Source organism: Excalfactoria chinensis, chromosome 3 (assembly GCF_039878825.1).
Source record: "Excalfactoria chinensis isolate bCotChi1 chromosome 3, bCotChi1.hap2, whole genome shotgun sequence".
In the NCBI taxonomy this organism is placed as follows: domain Eukaryota; kingdom Metazoa; phylum Chordata; class Aves; order Galliformes; family Phasianidae; genus Excalfactoria; species Excalfactoria chinensis.
In genome coordinates this window covers 88549512-88572880 of record NC_092827.1, presented here as the reverse complement: position 1 = coordinate 88572880, position 23369 = coordinate 88549512, and the positions used below count along the sequence as shown (strand labels likewise).

The 23369-nt window shown below is 41.9% G+C and overlaps 1 protein-coding gene across 1 annotated transcript in view; it reads left to right on the top strand.

The window, feature by feature from the left end:
- The window catches only part of SUSD4 (sushi domain containing 4), a 65910-nt gene extending 49964 nt beyond the window's left edge, over positions 1–15946 (top strand). The window contains exons 5-8 of the mRNA XM_072332327.1: positions 11928–12119; positions 12584–12728; positions 13647–14029; positions 14913–15946. Of these exons, the coding sequence (XP_072188428.1) occupies positions 11928–12119; positions 12584–12728; positions 13647–14029; positions 14913–14941 (749 nt within the window). The 3' untranslated portion in view covers positions 14942–15946. The remainder of the gene's footprint in view (positions 1–11927; positions 12120–12583; positions 12729–13646; positions 14030–14912) is intronic.
- The last annotated feature ends 7423 nt before the right edge of the window (positions 15947–23369 follow it).

Genomic DNA, 23369 nt, shown 5'->3' with positions numbered 1-23369 from the left:
AAATAAAAATTAAGAGGGCGCCGTTAGTCCTAAAAAAAGAAACAGAACTGATAACAATAATGACAATTATTCTGTTAGGAAGATAAGAGCATTAAAATATAGATACCCCAGTGTATGAAACAGAGGAAGCCATGCCAGTGTCCTTTCCATCACCACGGACAGCTCCACCTGGGAGCCCTGCTGTAGGAACAGGTCAGTTGGTATGCCGTAAATTTCAACATCAACTCCAACAAGAACAGACTAAATCAATGTTAGATGCTCTCACTGGGAAGTGTTTGCTGAAGTGATTTGTGAGAGGGGTGCCATACCACAGAACTCTCACTGCAGTCTACCACTCTAGTGAACTAAACTGCCTCCCTGCATATTTTTTATTCCTCAACTTACATACCAAGGTCAAGCTCATTCCTCAGTATTCCTTTTATGCGTTATGTATAATGTCACCTATAAGTATTTGTCACTAAGGAAATCTGCAAATAACAAATTAATTCCAATTCCAAATTTATCCCAATAATATTTCACATTCAGTAATTCAATATGGCAGTGATTAAAAGCAAATGGTTGTAATGAAGCTATAGTACACCATTTTGGTAGCAGAATTTTTTCTTCATTTCATTGTATATTCTGGAAACCTTTACAGAAAGAATGTTATAAATCCATGTGCAATCTCACAAATGCTACCTGTCAATCCTGTGAGATTTTACCTCTTTTTTAGGCCAGACTGATTCTGGTCAAAGGGTCTGCAGAATCACTTAACTATGTAGTTCTGCCAGGCATCACTTGGCTCACTTTCAGCATTGTATGGAGTAGCCATATCACTAAAGCAGATACATGTGCAGGTTTGGAGCTTTGGGTGTACACTGTGATCTGATAGCATTTATGCACTTCAGGTATAGAGTCACAGTAACTGAATGTGGGAAGGAACAATCAGCTTGTGTAATCCATCTCTTTCTTTCATGCTTCCTGATGCTCAGCCCTGTCTTGTTTGCAATGTGGCAGGAGCAGAGCTTTCACAAGCTCTTGTGAGAGGCTTTTTTATGCTCAGGACATTTTCCTGTTAGGAAAAAAAGAAATTTTCTGTGTGAGGATTGTTTTATGTGGTACTGATGTGCAGTTAGTACTGCAGTGGTGTGCAGTGGCTTCTCATAAGCAGCTGCTAGTTCTGATTGGGGAAGTTGTTACAGCTCAGGCAAATGAGGATGCCGCTAGCACAGATTGCCAAGTATTTACTGTTATGAGATCCTCTTCTTAAATGCTTGTAACTTTGCCAAATTTAAAACATTCACATTGATTTTCGAGTGTCTGCCTGGAGCTGAATCATTTGAGAGGCTTCAGTTAAAATGGTTCAGCTATATGAGAGAATGGTGCTAGAGGAAATTGTGTTATTTTGGCAGTGTTTGAAATTGTTACAGTCATTTAAAGGGTAAGTTGAAGCATCTTAACACTGAATTTTCTTCTTTTATTCCTTGATTTGCACCTTTAACTTTCTTTATGCCCTTTTTTCTTCTGTAGTGAAACTCCATAACTGTGCAGAAGTTTGTTAAACTTCTTTTGAACTGAAACTTCATAGACAGTACCATAGATATATGAAAATCAAAGAAAATTGTTAATTTCGTTATTAATATGATTTATTTTTTAAATTACCAGTTTGGGGTTAATTATCCATCTGCAGAAATTAATGCGAGTTAGCAATTGCCTTCTGTAAAATCAATTATGCAAAAGATGGGGGAAAAGAAAGCATAAATTGAAGATTTTACCATATGTGGTACAAAAATATCCTGTAAAATGAGATGGTTTCCCAAAATGCTGGAGGAGAGCAAACACTTGAAAATGTAAGGAAACTCTGGGAAAAGAAGTGGATGGCCAACTGCTAAATAGAAATATAAAATGTTTGTGAGGTGAATAAGGATATTACAAAGGATATGGAGAAATTAAAAAAAAAAAAAAAAAAAAAAGAAGTCTAGCCATTAGTACTGGGAGAACATGATCTGCATATGATTACACACCTTGCCATCTGGACTCTACATTTTAATCTTATTCCCTTTGGAAGACTTCCAACAAGATGTAAAAGAAAGCTCTTGCAGAGTATGAGGGGGGAATCAGGCAAGGAAAGGAAAGCAGGGGGAATTTGCTTGTAATTCTGGTGTCGGAATATAAAGCAGTGTATGCATAGTGTAATCGAGTAATCCTGGCTTTATATTTAAGACTATGAGGGAAACCAAGTTGATTGAGATAGCAAACAGCCAATGTGATTCCATTGTCTGGAATGCCTGGCATCAGCCCAACTGAGCATAAAAACCAGAAATCAGATACACTGAGATATCAAAACAGTTCTGAAGCTAATTCTGCAGCTAGAACTGACAGATTCTTGAGCTGAGGTTAAGCTTTAGTATGTAAAACAAAGTATTAGAAGTTCTTGTAGGTAGGTTTGACTGAAAATGTAACAAACCTGAGTAACAGACTTCAAAGGGAGGATCAAATGAATAGAAGAGAGGAAAACTGGAGGAATTTCAAAAACTGGTACATAAAACCACTTTGTTATGAGTGGGGGTGAAGAGTCATAACACCATGCAACTGCTGGTTACAGAAATTAATGGAAACTGAGTGAGATGGGAGATGGAAGGAATTTAGAAAACTGCCCAGCGAAGTCAGAAGTGAAGCAAAAAAAAAGCCCACAACAATCTACATAGAGCATTAGGAAATTGCTGGAGAACAAGAGGGAGTTGGTCATATAAGAATTGTAACTGATGAAGCGTGCTACAGATATATAATAAATGTTCTGGGAAAACAGGCAACAATACAGGATAGTTTTTGAATGATACTTCTCATGAAGACTGAGGATAATACAGTGAGACAGAACCCTAACAGAGAGGATCTGATGTTTGTGACATTGAATCTAGGCAGAAAAAAATCATGAGAGAGCAGTGGAGGAAAGTGTTATTGCAGGTGAAATTCCATAGCCACTTAATACTTCAAAACAGTAGCTTAAAGTCCCTAACCAATTACACACAGGATACTTTGAAAGAAAGCTTCAAAATCTTCATTCTTACGTAACAATTACTGATGCCAAATACCATAATCAAGACTGAGCTGTACATTTGATATGCTTTATCCTTAAAATGTTTCCAGTTCTCGATGGAACATACAGCAATACACTGGGGAGGGAAAAAATGAAAAGTCTGTCTGTAATCAGTTTACATTCAAGAGTCAGAATAAAGTAAGCAACCCTAAGCCTGAGATATTATACATTAGCACAAAAGGATTTATCTCTGTGTTTCTTCGTTGACTTTGAGAAGGCTTTAGATAAATTCCAACATGACAAACTGATGTGTGCTCTCAGGGTTCATAATGTTGATGCAGCAGATCTCAGACATAAAAATCCTGTAGGGGGAGCAGAGGGCAGCAATATGAGCAAGTTGTGAAATACTATGGTATCAATTCAACTTTCCTAAGTCCGTGTGGCCTGATGGAATTCATCCTGGAGTGCTGGATAGGCAGACATTATAGCTGGACAGCTTTTGACTACCTACCAAATTGGTGGGAGGTTGGAGAGGTTCCTGCTGACTGGTTGCTTGCTGGCACTGTACATGTCTACAAAAAGGGCTTAAGAGGAGGCCCAGGCAACTACAGACTTGTCTGTCTAACCTCAGTGCTTGGAAAAGTTATGGAGAAGATTGCCCTGGGGTATACTCAAGAGGCTTCCTCTTGCAGTAGTTGATGCCCCTTGCCTGTTAATGTTCAAGAGGCATTTGGGCATTGCCCTTGGTAATGTGCTTTAAATTTTGATTAGCCCTGACAATATTAGGCAGGTGAACTTGATGGTCATTGAAGGTCCCTTCCAACTGAACTATTCTATTAGACTCTGCAGTACTAAGAAATAAAATTCATATATACTCTGATCCTGTTGTACGCTTACAACTGTTGAGCATGCAGCCAGGAAGGAGAATAAGGTAAATATTGCAAAACAGGTTATCCAAGTTAACTGAGTTAATATTAACATAAGGCACGTAATATCCTTGTTTTTAGCTGCAGTGACTGCAGTGGAGTTTCAGAATGTACTCAGTGCCTAGAGAAATACTTCTCAGAGTTGACAATCAACAGTAAGTGCTCAAGTAGCAGCAGCAGACAACATCCGTAAGCTCCTTTACTTGGGGAGCACCTTTTTGTTGGTGACTACTTTCATCCACTAACTAAAGGACAAAAAAAGGCTGGTAGTCTTCCACACTTGGGATGTTTGAGTTACAGGAAGCAGATATGATAAAGTTACAAGGAAAGTTTTCTTAAATAAAGGAAAAAGGTACTTCAATAATACTAAGGGTTTCTGAACCATAGATAGTAGTTACCTGTTCATCACCCAAAGCTGTAGAAGCAGTGCATGTGTCTGGCCGCTCTGTACGAATGTGGAGGCTGAACATGTTACTGAGCTGCTCAAAGATGACTTGGAATGTCTGAATTTTTGTGCTCTTAAAGGATTCTGCCTTTCAACTGTAGACCTTTATCCACAGCTGGAGAGGTGTGAAGAATTGAATTCAGAGAGAGCACATTGACACAAAATACTCAGCAGACAAATCATATTGTTCTGCGGATGTACTGCTTAATAATCCTCAGATCATTCAATTGCAGCAGGTATATTTTAGAGTAAAGTAGAAAGAAAACCAGAGCACATTACAGGACAGGATGATAGACAGAGGTGGACATTTTACAGCTCTCACTGGGGGTGGGATGAAGAGACAGAGAATTTAGGGAACTGTCTCCAAGCTGAATACATTGTTTGAAGATGGTAAATATGATTAATTTCGAAGTGACTGCACTTCTTTTGCATTGCAGAAATCTTCTTTGATCTGTGCTGTGATTGAAGTAGATACATTCTGCACTGTTCATAGTTTTTCAAGAAAGAAACAGAACAACCTGTTATCTGTTTCTTTTATGTCTTCTGTTTCTGCCTGATGCATGGGATTGTCAAAGTAAATCATTGTTTTACACCTGCTCTGTCACCTGTGTACCTTTCAGAAACTCCTTAGCATTTTCTGAATCAGCCAGACATCCAAACTCTTTTATAGAGCCATAATTTTTGTCCTGTGGTTCCATGTTAGCTGGCAGATGCATGTAGTATTTTATCCACAGTGCTTTAAATATGCTGAGGATTAGGTGGGGGAAAGCAGACAAAATTTCTCCCCACAGGCTGTTTTATAGTATTAATCTTTAACTTAAATCTGGCAGGACTCCTCAGAAGGGAAAAGAACACTACATTGTCTAGCTTGGAATCAAATTTCTCTGTGCATTATGGACAGGTTCATTAAATTTGGCTACCCAGTGCAGTCACAGGACATTTTCCACAATTGATGAGAAGTGTAGATACAGATTCTATACAGTGGAAGGTCTACCTGCTGTGTGGGTTTGTTCACTTTCAGAGATAAGAACTGACATTTAGATAGAGATAATTTCACCAAACAGCATGGGTATGCACTTGGTAACTACACATAAATAACAGAAACTGGTACTCTTTTCACTTCTTCCTAGTTTTGTAGGCAGGCTTTGAGGTATTATCAACTCCAGTTTCCCCTATCACTACTATTTTCTTCCCCCATAGTATCACAGTAAGGGGATGGGTCTTTGTGTTTTTCCTTTTCCTGGAAGGTACGTTTTGATTTCCTCAGCCTTCAGCTAGGCCCTGGAGTAGAGCTATCTTATCCTACAGGTGCAGCTGGATTTAGCATTCCTTTCCTCCATCAGGTCCTACTGACAGGTATAGGAAACACCAAGCAGTCTCAAGGGATTATTTCTTAACAACAAAGAGGGATAGCAATTAAAGAGGGTTATAATAACATAACAACCCTGCTATGTCTTTGCAGTCCCCAGCTAATCTAAACGAATGCAATCAACCCATAAGCATCCCAATCACAAGTCAATAAATAATGGGTGTAGTTTATTATATCCATTGCTCATAGAAATTGTCACTTAACTGGGAAGAAAAGTCTTCCTGGAGTGATCTTTCTCCTACCCAAGAGAAGTTTTTCTGTTTGATGATTTCTTTAACAGGAATCCATCTTCAGTATTTATCTCTGTTTCTTTTTGGGAGCAGCTGTTAACAGCAGGTCACTGGAGCACAGTACCTGACAGCAGCTGGAACTCAGGCAATCAGATGCCATAAAGGCATCAATTCTATAGAAAAATTCTTGCTAGCAGTTGGCTCCACATTCAGAAATGAGGACAAGTATTCAGTTTCTGCATCTCAGTGTCTTAAAAAGACCATTAGTGGTCATAAAGTCAGCTGTCTTGAGAATGGGGAGAAGCAAAACTAGAACTGAGTGATGAAGAAAGCAAAATTGATCTGCTGTAAATGAGACTGTGATGGTGCAAACAGTCCTCTGTGAGTAATTAGTATAAATATTTCCTTGAAGATAATTGTGGGCATCTTGCTAAAAGAACCCTAAACTCTCCATTGGCGCAAACTCATAATCAATTTTTGTAGTTTAAATAAAAACTGCACTTTTAAACATATAATTTATAGACGAAAGCTTCCTCTAAGTATGTTTCTGCTCATATGTTGTGAAATGCGTTTGAAACTGAATGTTTTGGCAGCAAGATCAGTGTTTCACTGGCTGTGTGCTGTGGATGGAAGGATTGTTGAGGGTGACTGTGGAGTTGGTCTGATACTTGTTGTAGGAGTTTGGCTGACTGGAACTGCAAAATGGACTCCATAATATTTAACTCCAAAAGGCAAGGAAGCTCTGTGTACAATATGTGGTTGTAAATCACCTACTGTTTGCTTTTGGGAATCAGTTAAACTACCATTAAAACTATCTTGAAACCAGTTTTATAAGGTCTAACTTAGGCTCAACCAGCTGGTATCAATGATAGTGATTTTCAGCAAGATGGTATTGGTCAGAGCTAGACCAGAGAAGTAAGTTTTCATTAAAAACTTGATTATTCAATTCATTTCACGCTTTGTGGAAGGTGAAAAGTGCTTCTCACTGTGCTCACATTGAAAGATTTCCCTTGCCGTTTTAGTGAATACCAAGTTGTTGTTTAAGGGTGAGAGCAAGCAGCTTGGAGTCACAAGATCCAGTGTACAACTGCCATTGACTTTCTGAATGGTCAAGGAGGAGTTGCTTAACTGACTTTTCAGTGGAAAATAATGTGGGTAGCACTGTGAAGGTTAACTACTCGGAGACTAGAGAACAAGGTATTTTGAATAATTCTTGCTGTAGAATAAATAAATAGATTTGCTGGCAACTTCAGCACTGAAACAGGTTGCCCAAGGAGGTTGTGGATGCCCCATCCCTGGAGGCATTCAAGGCCAGGCTGGAGGTGGCTCTGGGCAGCCTGATCTGCTGGTTGGCAGCCCTACATATGGCAGGGGGTTGAAACTAAGTGAGAAAGTTATGAGAAAGGCTTCTTGGTTGAGTATGAAACAAACAGCTTTCATTTGCTATGTTACTGTATAGAAAAAATAAAAATAAATCAAACTGGACACACACAAGGATGTGCTTATTCAAAGATATTATAGAGAAAAGGACCCTTACTAGGCTTAGAGGGGAAACTGGGTCTCTGGGATGCACACGGTGGCTTTCTTCTGCTGTAAACAGTGATTGAGATGGAACTGATTATACATATTCAATATGCTGGAACTGAATTATGGATTTTAGCAGTTCTGACATGAAAATGCAATTCAGTGAAAAGCAATTGCATCTTCCAACTGCTCTCTCACATTCTCCCATCTGGTGGCCAACCATAGGACTGTCAGCTGGCCTTGTGGCTGCATGGGGGGATGAGAGGGCTGGAAGGCAGATAGCCTGGGAGAAATATATATAGGTCACCCAGTGTGCTTTCCAGGGAAGTAAGAATTTGTGTTCTGAGTGAACAGTTACTGAGTATCCTGTTCTTGCTTAACAAGTGTGAGGAGCTGAGGATGCTCTGTGCACTGCAGTGGGTGGGATACATCTACTTCAACTGTGTACAAGGCAGCCAGGCACAGAGCTGAAGAAAGCAAGGCAGGAGGGTAGCAGTGATGAGTGAGGGCTCCCGAGTGTCTTCCTTTCATGAAGTTTCATCTTAATCTTTTTTAAGTCTTTACATAATAAGAAAGGAATCGTGGTGCATTCAGAAGCTTTATTTTTGATATGGTGCAAGTGTCACCAGCACTGTCCATTCCTCTGTGAAGCAGAAAACAGCTGGCCTTACACTGGGTTTTTCTGTTAACCTAGCTAACAGAGGAACCAGTATGATGCATGAAAGGCTGGAGGAGAAAAATCCCTACTACAAAAAATATCAAAGCTGGAAAACAGGCTTCTTCATAGCACTTCAGTGGCCAGTATTTCAAGACGTCGTTGCATTTGTTGTTTGGCTCCTGTACAAAAACTAGGCAAAACTTGAATAATTTACATCATGCTTACTCTGAGCAAAAACTAAACTACTAACCAGAGTGCCAGTGAACCAACTGACTAAAAATAGATTTTGAGCACTTTATGTATCTGCAGCTTCATTGTCATCTCTCTACCACTGGCTTTGAAAAAGTGATGTGACACCTTTATTCTGTGCCAACAGTGTTAATTGAGACTGTGCTAATGCCAAACGCTTTCTCTCTCCAGCAGTCCTAGTGTCAGCAGTGCAGATTTACTGCAGCATCCTCTGAGCAGAGCTTAAAAAGCTCCTTGACCATAGCGAGTAGAAAAAATGAGGAGGACTCCATTCATTGTTCTGATGAACAAGTGCCCACTGGGATTGGTTGGGGAGCAGAGTCACCCTTGCCTTGTACTGGGCTGTCCCTTGCAGAGGACACCACAGATATTCCCTCTGCTTCCAGGACATCAGCACTTGTCTTTTGTTAATAACTATCTCCTATAAGCCTGAAGGAGAGCCCCTTCTCCAAGGCAATATGTGACTCTGCTTGGAATGCAAGGCCATATTTTAAGTTCTTCATCAGAGTACTAATCTTTCAGTAAAACTGGTCAGAGCAGAAAGCCCATAGCTGGAGAGCCCTTAGGTCCAACTGCTCCTCAGAACAGGAGAGGTTGGCTGTCAGATCCAGTCAGGAATTCCTCCCTATAGCTTCCCTGAGTATCAGCAGTGTTGAGCTTACCAGAGGGGATTTATTTGTGATATGAACACATCTGTTCATTCTTTTTATTTAATGATTTCACGTTTTGACTGAGAATACTGCTGTAGAGTCTCTGTGAGTCCCCTTACAGCCTGTGGCCAACTGCTATATAAAGACTCATCCAGAAATCCTGGATCCAGTGCCCAGAAAATGTATTTGATGCATTTGCCTGAAGTCCATGGCCTGTAATTACCAAATAAGCCACGGAATGATCACTGAGGTTCCAAGAATTTTAACTTTCCTAGAAAACTTCAGTGAGCTGAAGTTTGCCACCTGAGTTTTAGTTCACACTGATTATTAATCAACCTGATCGCAAATGCATGTGGGGGCCAGTTTGCCCATGCAACTGTTGGAGGGTTCCTTAAAGTTGATGAACATAACATTCATAGGAGGTGATGAGGGAGAACTCCTGTGACTCCAAAACCCAGATTCTGACATCCCAGCTGTTAGAAGAAAGCCTTGCTTCCACTGAGCTTTAATCCTTCATTAGTTGGACTAGATGATCTTAGTTGTCTTTCCAAACTTCTATGCTATGATATTTTGAAACCCATTCCATTGAACCCACTGTTGTAAGTGTTTAATGCAAGAGCTGTTGGGATGTACAGCCATTTAAAGCCTTACTCCAACTCACAACGAACATAGTACAGCACTTTACAGAAATGTTTACAGACGTTTTTGGGCAGCATCAGTACATGATCGTTTCCCTTGAAATGGAGAGGGTGTCAGTGGGAGGGGTGGCACCCGGTTTTAGCACAGGGAACATATCCTACGCTAAGAGCAATGCTCTTATCCTCAGATTTTCTAAAGCACATCTCCATTTGTAAACAAACTGACAGCTCCGCATATGGGCTGTACCCACAATGCATGTTTTTTAATCTGATTGGAAAATATGTCATTCCTGAGCTGGGAGACCAGCACTGAGGCCATCGTTTATTTATTTATTTATTCATTCATTTTAATTCTGAAGGCTGCTTTGGCCCTTAATGACATTAGAAAGTTTGGGGTTTGGTGTGTCGCAAAAGGCAGCAGGTGCATGGCTGGAGAGCAGGAATTTGTTTATCAGAGCAGTTGCCCCCTGTGATAAGACATGCTCTACTTTCCCTGTAGCTTGGAGGGATGTGTGCATCCACACGTCTCCTGCCGCCCGTCACAGTTTACCAAAACTCATTTGCAAAGAAGTTTAAGTTACTGTCTTTGTTCTCATGCTATAAATGTGTATAATAAAAATATATGAGGTTTCCTCACGGTAGGCCAAAACTGTTGCTTCCAATGATTGTTTTCTTTGTAATAGAGGAATGATCATTGATATGGACAAAGGTGCTTTTACTGCTATTTCAGACTTACACCTTTGCCCTATTCTTAAGAAAATTGTTTTCAATCTTGAGTTGACCTCTCAGTAAACCCTTCCTATTTCTCATGGACCTAGAGACTTTGGAAAGTATGCAGAGTATGGAGAATATGAATTTTTATGTGAATTACTTGCTCTGATTTTGAGTTATTACTGAGCCTTGCCAGTGAAAATGCAAACAAAACCGTGTCTCCAAGGGATGGGGAACAGACACTGCTGCACATTGTAATCAGCATCTCTTGAAGATTCATTTAATATCTTGTGTATTTTTTTATGAAATACATTATTCATGTAACAAGGCTCGTGGAGAGAAGCAGCTGCATTGTAATTTCTGGGAAGATTCTTCTTCAGAGAGATGGAATTTTCATTCTTTAAATCAATGCAGTAGGGCTGGGCTGTGGGGGGGATGCACAAGACGGAGGGGTGGGCAGCCCGTAGATGGGGCCCTGATCCCACTCCTTACTGCCTCTGAAGGGAAATAAAACAATCCAGTTAGCTGAATTAAGCCCTCTCCGATCAGCGTGTGGCCATTTTAGACATCATTACACCTATCTTCCTTTGTGTTAGGAGCAATACTTAAGAAAATAATAATCAACAAATACTTGTTCAGTAAATAAGTTTCCTCTCTTATAAAAGCACTGCCTGCAGTCTGCTTTATAGCTGCTGCAACCTAAGGACTGCTCGTTCAGCTCTGTTGAATTATTAATTTCCCAGCAATGTGAGGGGGCATTTCTTCTTTTGTCGGGATCTACAATAAAAGTTCACGTGTTTATGTTGTAATTCGGTCTTATTTACATAACCTCATGTGCACCACTGTACTTAATTAACACAGTCTCAGCCTCTGTTCTGTTCAGTGCCTCACCCCAGCAGCAATCCCGCTGGAATCACTGGGGCTGCTCAGAGATAACAAAACACAAATAGCACTGGTGTGGTCTTAGCCCAGTGAGACAAAATTACAGTGGCACAACTGTAATTGCTTAAGCAGCGTCCTGTGCCAAGCATCTCTTCCAGCACTGCTGATAGCAAATTTCTTCATAAAACTGAATATTTCAGAATTTAATTAGCGCATGCAATCAGCCAACTGTGCTAATGGAAATAAAAATAAAAAAACTGAAAAAAAACAAAATAAGATCTTACAGCTGAATTTGAGATGCTTCATAAGGAAAGAGACTGTCTTTATTCTGACTGTCCCCCTTCATCCCCATGTAACCATTCTACAGTCATGCATGTTCTTTTCTCCCTTCCTCCCCTCACCCAGAAGCTGGAGGGCTTCACCAATGCCATCTTTCATGTCTTTAAGCAAACAGACAGCAGAGCTTTCTGGTGTAAGTGTAAGCCAAAAGTAGGAGCTGTGTGCATTCATCCACTGGTGCCACACAGATGTACCCACCCGCAGGGCAGGGAGCCTGGAGGGGATTCTGAGGCAAACTGGTCAGTTGCTGTGGTTAACTTCTTTCTCCTTTTCTCTCTGTTTTGCCCAAGTTTGCCCTCTACCTCCAATGGTCAGCCATGGAGACTACATCTGCCACCCACGGCCTTGCGAGCGCTACAACCATGGGACAGTGGTAGAGTTCTACTGTGACCCCGGCTACACCCTCACCAATGACTACAAATACATTACCTGCCAGTATGGAGAGTGGTTCCCCTCCTACCAAGTCTACTGTGTCAAAACAGGTAAGGGAGCAGCCTCTGTCCTCCAGTAGCCCACCTCTTTCTGAGCAAATCAGGAGGTTGGTAATGTCTGGTGAAACTCATTATTACATGCTTAAGTGACAGTCGTTGATTTAAGATGCCATTAAATGAAGCGTATTTTATTTCCTGAGTGGTTCTAAACCATTTCAATATTTAGCTTTTCAAATGTATTTTTGAATATTGATATTTTAACACATAGATAAGCTAAATTTATGATTGCATGCATAATAATAACATCAAGGGGAAAAAGCAAAGTCTGGCGTCAGTGACAGCTTGCTGTTAAGGCTGTTTTGGTGTCTGGAATTAGATTAATGGGTGTAAATTTGATTCATGTATATACATATAAAACACACATATAAGAAATCTCTCATCCTAACTGGCCTTTCTGAGTACTGTTGAATTAATATAAATTAGCAACTGTGGTTATTGTTGTCTTTTTGTTGCAGAACAAACCTGGCCAAATACACAGGAGACTCTACTGACTACATGGAAAATAGTGGCATTTACTGCTACCAGCGTATTATTAGTACTTCTACTGGTCATTTTAGCCAGAATGTTCCAGACCAAATTTAAGACACATTTCCTTCCGAGGTTTGCACTGTTTTCTTAAATTATTTTATTATGTTATTTTATTACTATTCTATTTTATTGTTTTATTAAGATTGAGGCCTTTGATTCCATTTCCACACTCCGGTCTACCTGCAGTGACTGGCACCCCTAGAATGGTAGAACTTTCTGAAGCTCAGCTAGAAGGCAAAGTTGGCCAGATTCATTTTGGGTGCAATTACAGCTCTGCTAACTACTGAGAATTCCTGATTCTGTGTGTAAAAATAGTTGACCGTCCAACCACCACCAACAAAAATAGTTTTAAATACTCAATTTTGGGTGCTGAGGGACTTAAATCTTTAGGTTCTGTAGATTTAGCAACGTAAATTTTATGAAAAATGGGTGGGTTTTTTTGTGGGTCTTTTTTCCTGTGAACAAACTTAAAGTTTGCTTTCCCCTCATAAACATCTCCTGCATCTTCCTTTACTTGCATAAAATACTATCAGCATTTGTCAGAGAGCATTTGTCACAGCACTCATAAAGAGTCAGGTAGGTGGAAAAACAAAGACAGGTGTGCTAACATCTAGGCAGAGCTGGTGATGTATTCTGAGATTTCAGACTGTGCTCAGTTTGCTATGGGGCTTTGACTGAGTGACTCCTTCTCTTTCTTTTGTCTTTATTCTACCACATACAGAGGAGAGAGGTAAAAAGCTGTATTTTACTGAATATGTCCCCAGGCCAATGCAGGAAAATGAACTTTGCAGTCTTGCAGAGGTGGTGGGTGCAACATCCCTGGAGACATCCAAGATCAGGTTGGATGGGGCTCTGGGCACCTGATCTATCTGCAGATGTTCCTGTTTGCTGCAGGGAGTTTGACTAGATGGTGTTTAAGGGTCCCTTCCAACTCAAACGATTCTATGAACCCCCTGGCTCTTTGTGATTATTTTCCTGTGTTTGACTTAGAGGCAACCAGGAGGGCTCTGTGGGTGACCCCGACTTCGTGGTAGTGGACGGTGTTCCTGTCATGCTGCCTTCCTACGATGAAGCTGTAAGCAGCAGCCTGAATGCTCTGGCACCTGGATATTCAGCCACAGTGGACCAGGGGCATATTTTGCAGACAGAAGATCAAAGTCCTCCTGCTTATCCTGGCCCCAGGATTACAGACATGCTGCCAAGTGAATTTGAGAGCTGTGAGAGTCAATCAGGCTCCTCTGAACTGCTCCAAAGCTTGTACTCACCCCCAGCATGCCAAGCAGCAGCGCTTGCCGGCTCAGATCGAACTGATGCATCCCGGAGCACTGTTGAGGAGGCTGTGTCCACAAGCCCACGGATTGATATTACAGATGGTGAGTCACACATGGGTGCCATACATGAGTCCTTAGACATTTGCTTGTACAGACAGGGCAACAATAAAGCCGGCTGACCTGCTTTTACTTTCACCATGTATTTCATACCCAGTCAGAGTTAGCAGTTAGTTTGCTGACAAGCTCATGGTATCTGCATGCATAACAAACTTTTCAGTCCAAGGCATGAGAGACTTTACATATACTGTATGTACATGGGAGTCACAGTATAAGAACATGCAGGAGAGAACCCTGTATTAGAAGGGAGATCATTATGTATTATTGTCTGCATTTAAATCATGTGCATGCATTGATACAATTTCAGTTAGTTCTAACAGAGCCTTCTCAGCTTAATAAAGAAACTATTAGCTTTCCTTAGAGACATTTAAAGAAGTGTGGGTGAAGACTGGGTTGGAAGAAGTCTCCTGCACCATAAGGTTGGGGCTGACTTTTAATGGCATCACAAGTGGGAGAGGACAGCTGGAAGGAGGTGGGAGGAATGATGATGATGCCAGTAAGGCTCTGCCTACTCTGAGTGCCGATTCTGTGTTAAATGTAGTAGAAAGGATGTTTGCACTTAGGTTTGGTGGGCCTAACTTGTTTTAGGAAACATGGATTGTCTAAGTAGGTTATTCTGAGCAACCTGATCAAGCTGTAGGTGTCCCAGTTCATTGCAAGGGAGTTGGGCCAGATGACCCTTAAGGATCCCCTCTAACTCAATTATTTGATTCTGTGATTTTCATATAAGGCATAGAATTGGAGACTCTTTATGTATTGTTCAGATTTTTGCATTTCTATTTTTTCTGAATTGCTAATAACACTACTCTGAAAATATCTAAAGGGAAGTCCCAGTCAGTAATCAATACCATTTCTCTTTTTCCTCTAGAGATTCCTCTGATGGAAGAAGACCCTTAGCCTGCATGGAGACATGTCATCATCACATTGCACTGTTGGTTGACATGAATCCTGAGCGCTCAGAGATAGAAAAGACTATCTGTGGATCTGGGGAGGGTACTTACCAATCTTCCACATGATGATGTCACCAGATTGTGTGTGCATCTTAATCCACAGTGGAGATAACAGCATCAGCACTCGGAACGGCAATTTTATGAATGAATCCTGGGGATTTGATGAGAGCAGATGTAGAAAAAGAACTGTGGCTTTTTAGAAACGAAATGTATATCTGCATCGCAGAAAGTCATATGGTTCTGTAGAAATACTGTCGGATTTTGATACTAACTGCCTCACAAAAGCATGTCGAAGTATGTAAATTTGCTTATAAAGACTGCTTTAAATGATCTGTGGACCTCTAGTTTATGAACAACAAAACCCCTAGTCCTGAAACACACACGCAAAAGAGGAAAGATCCTCTTTGACTTTCCTGTGCTACTCAGAAAATTTATGGTTTGGTTATTTTGTTTCATGCCCTGTCTGCAGAAAATACAACAGAAACGATGGGATTCATATGTACTTTGATGTATGATAGCAAATATATATAAATATATATATAAATATATATATATTTAAAAACTCTTACAGAGAAAGAAAAGGAAAGACTCCAGATCACATAATGACCTGGAGATTTTTTTTAAAGATTAGGCAGAATTTATATAATATACAATATTCAAGGTAAAGTATCAATATTTGTATTTATGCAAGACTTCTGTGACTACATTGCGTTTGATAAGCCCTGCTATCATAAGACCTAGAAAGCATTAAAATAATGAAATATTTGCTTAAGAAATGTTGAACAGCCACGTTTCAACCTTCCTTAAGCTTTGATAAATACATGCATTAGAGTAATCTACAGTCATAGCCCAGAGCACTGCCTTGTCCCTGTGCGCTGCGGTAGTATTCTGAGCCATTATTGTAGAATACTTTAAAAAAAATAAAGTTCAGTTTCAGTTCTTTTGACTTATTGGACTGTGTCTAGTTGGCCTTTTTTTCCCTTCCTTCCTTCTTTCACCAGCTTCCACCTGAAAGGTGGGATGACAGGAGAAACCCCACACTATAGCATTTTATATCCATTATCTAGCTCCAATTGGACAGAGTGGTTTTATTTAGGCAGAGCACATGAAATGGGTGCAGCAATGCCACAGCCTATCTACACCTGTTATTGTTGGCTTTCCTCTCTTCTGCATGCTACACCAGAGCATTGTGCTCTGTAGGAATAGTTCAGCCTTGTGGTATCACAGGCCATTTGTTATTTGTAAGGAAAAAATCCTGGCTGCTTCATGTGCTTCTTGAAAGCCAAGCAAATTTCCCACTTTATTTATGGTATTGCGCAAATGAAACATATGTTAAACTGGCAGTGTTTTAAGGAAGAACTCACCATATGTTAATGGTGGAGATTGCCACCGTGGGCTTATCCAAAGCAAAGGGAAAAAATGAGACCAAGTTCTGATTTGATATTTGAAGTAAACCTATGATATCTTGTTCTAAGTAGAGGGTCACTACAAGTTGCTCTCGTGTGGTTTTTTTTGTGATTATTTAATGATTTCTTTGCACTGTGGCAGCATTTACTGACCCCACTGATGAGTTGGGACAGCAGTATGATAGACTTGAAGCTAACATTCAAGAAAGTGTTTATAAGCACCCTGTCAGCAAAGCTATATGCCAGTAAGAAACTAACAGAGCCGAGCCCCCCCCCCAAAAAAAAGCCACCAGATTTAGGTTATTTATAAGGAAAAACTCACCAATATAGATACCTTTGCTGGGAAATGCTGAGGCAATCTCCACCAGGGAGCAATGTCCAAGAGATGCTGCCTTAGTGGTGGTCAGCCTTTAAATGAGGTCTAGAGGAGGTGGAGTCAAGCTCCACCCTTTCTGGGAGCACAGCTAGATTACTCTCACCTGTGCTCCCACAGCTGACTAGACACTTGTCTCCACTGATTAATCAGATGTTCAGGCTGTGATTACCAATTTCCCATACACCATCCTTTATTGGGTATGAGAAGAAATGCAGTCATGATAGGTATGGATAAGGCTGAGATACTTAATGCCTTTTTTGCCTCAGTCTTTAGCAGTAAGGATGAAGTGGAGTAGGAAACTGACCTACTACATTATTTGAACATTCATAAGTCTGTGGGGCTGCATGGGATTCATTCATTGGTACCGAAGGAGCTGGTGAAATGCTCACCAAACCACTTTCTGCCATTTACCAGCAGACCTGGCTAACTACGGAGGACCCCAGTTGGTTGGAGGTTAGTGAACTTGTATTTCTGCTCAGTCTGACCTCAGTACTAGGGAATGTCATGGAGCAGATGATCCGAAATGTCATCACACCATGCAATTGGGACAGTCAAGTGATCAGAAGCAGCCAGCATGGGGTTATGAAAGGCAGGTCCTGCCTGACAAACCTGATCTCTTTCTCTGACAAGATAACCCACTTCATAGATGAAAGAAAGGCTATGGATGTTATCTCCCTGGATTTTAGTAAAGCATTTGACACCATCCCATAGTGTTCTCCTGGAGAAACTGTGGCTTGTGGCTTGGACAGGTATACAGATTGCTGGATGAAGAAGTGACTGGCTGGCTGGGCTCAAAGGGTCGTTGTGAATGGAAATCGGTCTGCTTGTAGTCACCAGTGGCACTCCCCAAGACTCAGTACTAGATCTGGTTTAGTGATCTGGATGAGGGGAAGTTCACAAGTGAGACCAAGTTTGGTGGGACTGTTTGCTTAAGGGCAGGAAGGTTCTGAAGAGGAATCTGGATAGAGAGGCCACACACAGATGTATGGCATTTAACAAAGGTACGTGCTGGGTGCTGCATTTGACACACGCTTGAGGAAAGTTGCCTGGTAGAAAAGGTGCTGGTTGGCAGCAGGCTCAACATAAGCCAACAGTGTGTCTAGGTGGCCATGAAAGCCCATGGGGTTACACCCAAGCTTTATTAGAAAAGGTGTGGCCAGCAGGAGCTGGGAGGTAATCATCCCCCTGTATTCAGTCCTAGTGTGACCACATCTTGAATGCTATGTTCATCTTTGGGCCCCCCAATACAAGGAGGATATAGGGTTATTTGTGTGTTTGCAGTGTAGGGCAGTGAAGCTGGTGAAGGGACTAGAAAATAAAACATATGAGGAGCAGGTGAGGGAACTGGGTTTATTACATCTGAAGCAGAGGAGGTTGTGGGAAGACATTGCTCTCTACAGCTGCCTGAAAGGAGACTGCTGTGAGGTGGGTGTCAGACATTTTTCTCAGGTGAAAAGCGACAGAATGGGAGAAAATGGCCTCAACATCAGGAGAGCTTAGATTGCATACTGGGGAAAATTTCTCCGCAGAGAGGATGGTCAAGCATTGAGTCAGGCTGCCCCAGGCAGTGGTGGAATCCCCATCATTGGAGGTATTTAAGAGGCATGTGGCTGTGGCATCTAAGGACGTGGTCAGATTGGTGGATGGACTTGATGATCTTGAAGGCCTTTTCTAACATAGATGATTCTATGATATTGCATTTATCTTCTATTCTTGCTTCATAAGATTTGCAAATTTTTTTTTCAGGTGAAATTTTCAGTATTACCACCATATCTATCGGATACTGGTACTTTCTTTGCCACCTCCTTTCTTTTTAGGTCTCATGCTTTCCAGAAGTATTTGCACTGTCAGCTGAAGTTCCTCATTGTCACATCAGCAAACAACCTAAGAGTGCTGTAAGACCAGCTTTGGAGTACCTGGCAAGCCTATGGTCAGCTAAGTGATTTTTGTTTTGTAATGTCATTGAGAAGTATTGAACTTACTAATTGTGCTTTGCAAAATGTCATGCAATCTGTCTTAGCAGGTCTTTTAACAGTTTGCAAAATCTCATTCCTTATGAAATTTTTGGACTTCATTAATTTCTGTTGTAAAAGCTTCTGGATGATACTTAGGGCTCTACAGACTGACACTGCTGTGTGCATTGTATTGCAGTCATTCAGCTAAGGAGGTCAGACAGAGTAGCTCAATAAATTTAAGTTTATGGCTTATTAGACCATTGTTATTTTAAAAAGTGCAGAATTGCACCTCCACCAGAAAATGCTGATGTACTGATATTGCTTGACAATCCTTTGATAGTTATGTACTAAATATAACTTGCAAAGGTGGAAAAGAGGTTTTTAGTCTTTGCTTACAGGGCTTCCTCAAAGGGTATTATGGGGAAAATACTTGCATGATTTGCGTTTAGAGGTTTTGCATGCTTGAATATTCAGGGAAGAACAGAGGACTGTTTCTGCTTTTCTTTTGCTTTGGGCTGGAATTGTCAGGAAGAGCTTTGCTGACCCCTGTATCTGCACCCACACCCCAGCTTGTGAGCTGGTTCCTAGGGATGAGGGCTGCCCCCAGCCCTGGCCAGAGAACTCAAGTCACTCTGAGCTCCGAGCCAGAGCTTCTGGAACGTGGATGCTTTGGGGGCCCTTAGGGATTGGAGAGCTGCAGAGATCATGACAGTATGTTCCCCGTGCATGCAAAGCCAGATGGGAGGAGTGCATCTCATGCAGATCTTGAGCTGTTTTCACTTGAGCTGTCTGTATGTGAATAAAGAACAAACCTGGGTAAACCTTTGTTGGTGAGGGGAGAAGCAGCATGTTAGTGAAGACAGAGAACCCGTGTGCTGTCAGCAGAGGGAGGAGGGGGTGCATACTGAGAACTCCAGGAAAAGAGAAACAAGAACTAGCTTTGGCATGCTGTTTCTAAAAAAAAATGAGGAGGAGGAAAAAGTGAGCAACGCACCAGCCTGCAACATCAGCTTACAAACAAGGGCTTGACCTGCAGAGCACTGGGGGGAGGGTGGGTATCCAAGGTCTAGCAGCAGCTCGGCAGGGAGTGAATCACAACCTGAGCATGACTCAACAGGACCTGGCTGTTGTGAAAATGTTAAATGTCAATGTGAGGATGTTTACGCAGAACAGTAAGTTTTAAAATGCATGAAGGGTTCCTTCAGCTCCACTCAGCGCTAGTCAGGCCTCAGTGAGAGCGCTGTGTCAAATGTTGAGCAGTTTTTTTCCCCTCTTCTAGGAAAATGTGAAGTGGCTGGAGGGGAGCCAAGCAGAGAGAATCAACAACTATTGGAGAAGCCTGCACTCACAGGTCACGTTAGAGATCACATAGTGCTGAGTGTAAACAACAGATGACCAGAGGGGACAGAGAAATTTGGTTTTCTGTAAGAAGCATACTTTGCAAAGTAGAAGGGAAGCATCCACATAAATAGGACAAAAATAATAGGCTTAGCTGCAGCAGAAATTGAGGTTAGATATTAGGAGAAACCTTCCAGCCTTAGGAATGGTTACAGGCAGGAGGAAATGGTCTGGGAGTTTGCCATAAAGCTCTGTTGTGACAGATTTCAAATAAACAGGGGCTGACTGCATATCAAACTGATGGTGCTGGGCAAACCAGTCATGATTTATCAAAGCCAGAAATATTCTCTGTTCCACCAAAAGAAGCTTTTCATGTAGCTTGTGCTGAACTCCAGTGAAATCCTGTGCATTAAGCCCTATTGCATTACAGTGACATTGATTTCAGAACTTTGTTCTGTGACAAATCCAAATATGGGATTTTCTGGGTTTTGGATCTATCTCAGGCAGCCAAATGAATGCAGCCCCTCTAATACTCCCTGTGCATTAGGTGAAGTAAATCCTCTCTTGGCAATTATCTGAAGACACCTATTGAGTTCAAGGGAAAACAACGGCTCAGGTGCTGTAGTGCAGAAACCATTGTCATGTTTATGCAAAACTTCCTTCCTATGCCACAAAAGCTGCTTGTTCCAGTCTGTGCCGTGCTGCAGCTGTTGGCACAGCTTAGCATATTGGCTGTCAGATGAGGAGCAGCAAGGATGAAAGATGCACATCTCCAGCTCCTGTCCTTGGGCTTGCAGTGATTTTTGAGAGCAGAAGGAGCTAGAAAGTAAGTGAACATCTTCCCCAAACCCAGCAGCTTGTCCCCTTGTCAAGGGTATTTCTCATCCCTTCGATGTGGTTCTGGTGGGGGTTGCACTGTGGCAGGGTGAGGCCCTGCTTTGCTGTCACTGTCCCACATCAGGATGTGCAGCCACAAAAAAGAAAAACAATAGACAAATCCCAACCAGAAATTTGGAGGAGGAAGAAAGGCCGCTTACATTTTAATAAAGTCTAGGGCAGTATGTGAACAAGTTCCTCATGTGCTCCAGGAGGAGCAGAGGGAGCTGTTTGGTTAATGTAACTGGTTCAAAACAGAGTCAAGCAGTAGAGAGGAAAGACACGCTTCCTTGTCTGGAGGGGTCAGCAGCCTCTTCTGCAAGCTTCCGCTTGCAAAATACTGCTCTGCTCCCCATGCATGATATGCTCTTTTGTTTTGGGTCAGTGTTTTTCATTTTACTGTTTGCTTTCTGTTTCCCCTCTGCACTTCTTGTGACTGTCCTTCTCTATTTCTAGCTAGCATTGCTCCTGTTTCACCCTGCTGTCTCAGACATGCTGGGATGTGAAACAAGTTGCTTAATTGCGGCACAGTACCCAGCAGGCAACATCCGATCCCTCCAAAGAGGTTGCTCATATTCGCCTTCCTCATTTACACTCTCAGCAGAGAGGACAAGAAGGGACACAGAGCTCCTCGCTCTGCTGACAAATGGTGCATGGAAGTCGTTAGAGAGGGATGCTGAGGGAAGCCCGCATCACTACGTGCATGATTGATCTGTCTGCTGAGGTACTGAGCTTGTGAGCTCACTTTCATTGGCCCTGTATTCACAAGTGCAGGTGAATGCTCCTCCACAAGCATACAGCCAAAGGCTCCCAAAGAATTAGCTAATATTTTAGGGGGGTTCAGTGTTAGAAGTGTTAAAAATACCCTTTTTTCCAAGACTGGTGAGCCCATAGCTTCAGAAAACAGACACTGCTGGCCCAGTTCAGGGAGCGCAGGGTGCACAGCAGGGCACTTCATCTGCCCGCTTCCTGGTGCTCCAGTATGGATTTGTTATCCTCGGGATCATTGCTAGAACTAAACAGCTGCCAGTTGCTGAGCTGTCAGGTTCATGTCTTTTTTTCTTTTTTTCTTTTTTTCTTTTTTTTTTTCTTAAATACCTAATTAGACTAGATTTATTTTTAATGCTGAAATGTCTTATTACCATCAGCATCTGACTCCCATCTATCCACTGCTGTGTACAGGCTGCTGTTGCCGAAGCAAGAGTCTTTCAGCAGCTACCTCAGTCCCCCACCACTGTCCCTCCCTGCAGGAGCTGGCACTTGCTGCTGCCATTCCTCCTATTAATTCCACCACAGCCCATGCTGTTTGCCTGCCTCATTTGGTGCTCTAGAGCTAATGACTGCACAACCAGTTGTTCTCTCTTTTGTAACTATTACCATAGCTGCCTGTTGTTGATAATTCAGGGTTAATTACTTACTATAAAGCTTTGCAGAACAATTTAGCTTAGCTGAGACTGTTCATTGATGAAGAATATAAATGTCTGCAGTCTGTCACTGATATAAATGTTACTGAAGTTTGGTATAATTGGCTTTTGCTGGAGTGCTGCAGCAAACAGGTTGGTTTGCCCAGTGCCACAGCCAGATGCCCCTGGTGTTTTGTACAACCACCACACCAGGTTTGCTTATGTATGCATTCACACTGCAGAGTGTGTGTAGCTCCAGTACAGCTCCAACAGTATTGAAGCCAGACACTAACAGGACGTTGTGGCAGTTGTAAAATGCCCAGTGTTTTAGTTGAGCTTATGGTGCTGTGCTGACCGGTCATAAATACATCTTATTGGAGCTAGACATGGCTACTAAAAGATTTAGGTGATAAAAGCTGAAGGAGCGAGCTTGTTCAACCAGAAGAGAAGGCTCTGGGGAGAGCTCATTGCAGCCTTCCAGTGCTTGAAGGGAGCTTACAAGCAAGACTGGGGACTGACTTTTTATGCGGTCTGATAGTGATAAGGCAAGGCAGACTGGCTTTAAGCCAATAGAGGAGAGATTTAGATTAGATGTTAGAAGGAAATTCTTTACTCAGAGGGCGGTAAGGCCCTGGCACAGCTGCCCAGAGAAGCTGTGAGTGCCCAAGGCCAAGTTGAATGGGGCCCTGGGCAGCCCAAGCTGGTGGGGGACAGCCCTGCACATCGGGGTGGGTTAGGGCTGGATGATCTGTAAGGTCCCTTCCAACCAGAGCCGTTCTATGATTCTATGATTATGTTCTCTATTTTATGGAATAAGTGGGGGAAGAATTGCAAAGTGCTCAGCCTAAGGCCACCCCTCTGGTGCTGCATCTCCAGTTAGCTGAACTGAGGCTATTCTGCATTCATGTAAACCTTCACAGTGTGGTGCTATGCAATAGTCTTCAACATGTCATCAATGGTCTTCAGCAGCTCCAGGCACTGACAGCTGCTCACTGGGAAAGGACGGTTTCATTACACCATG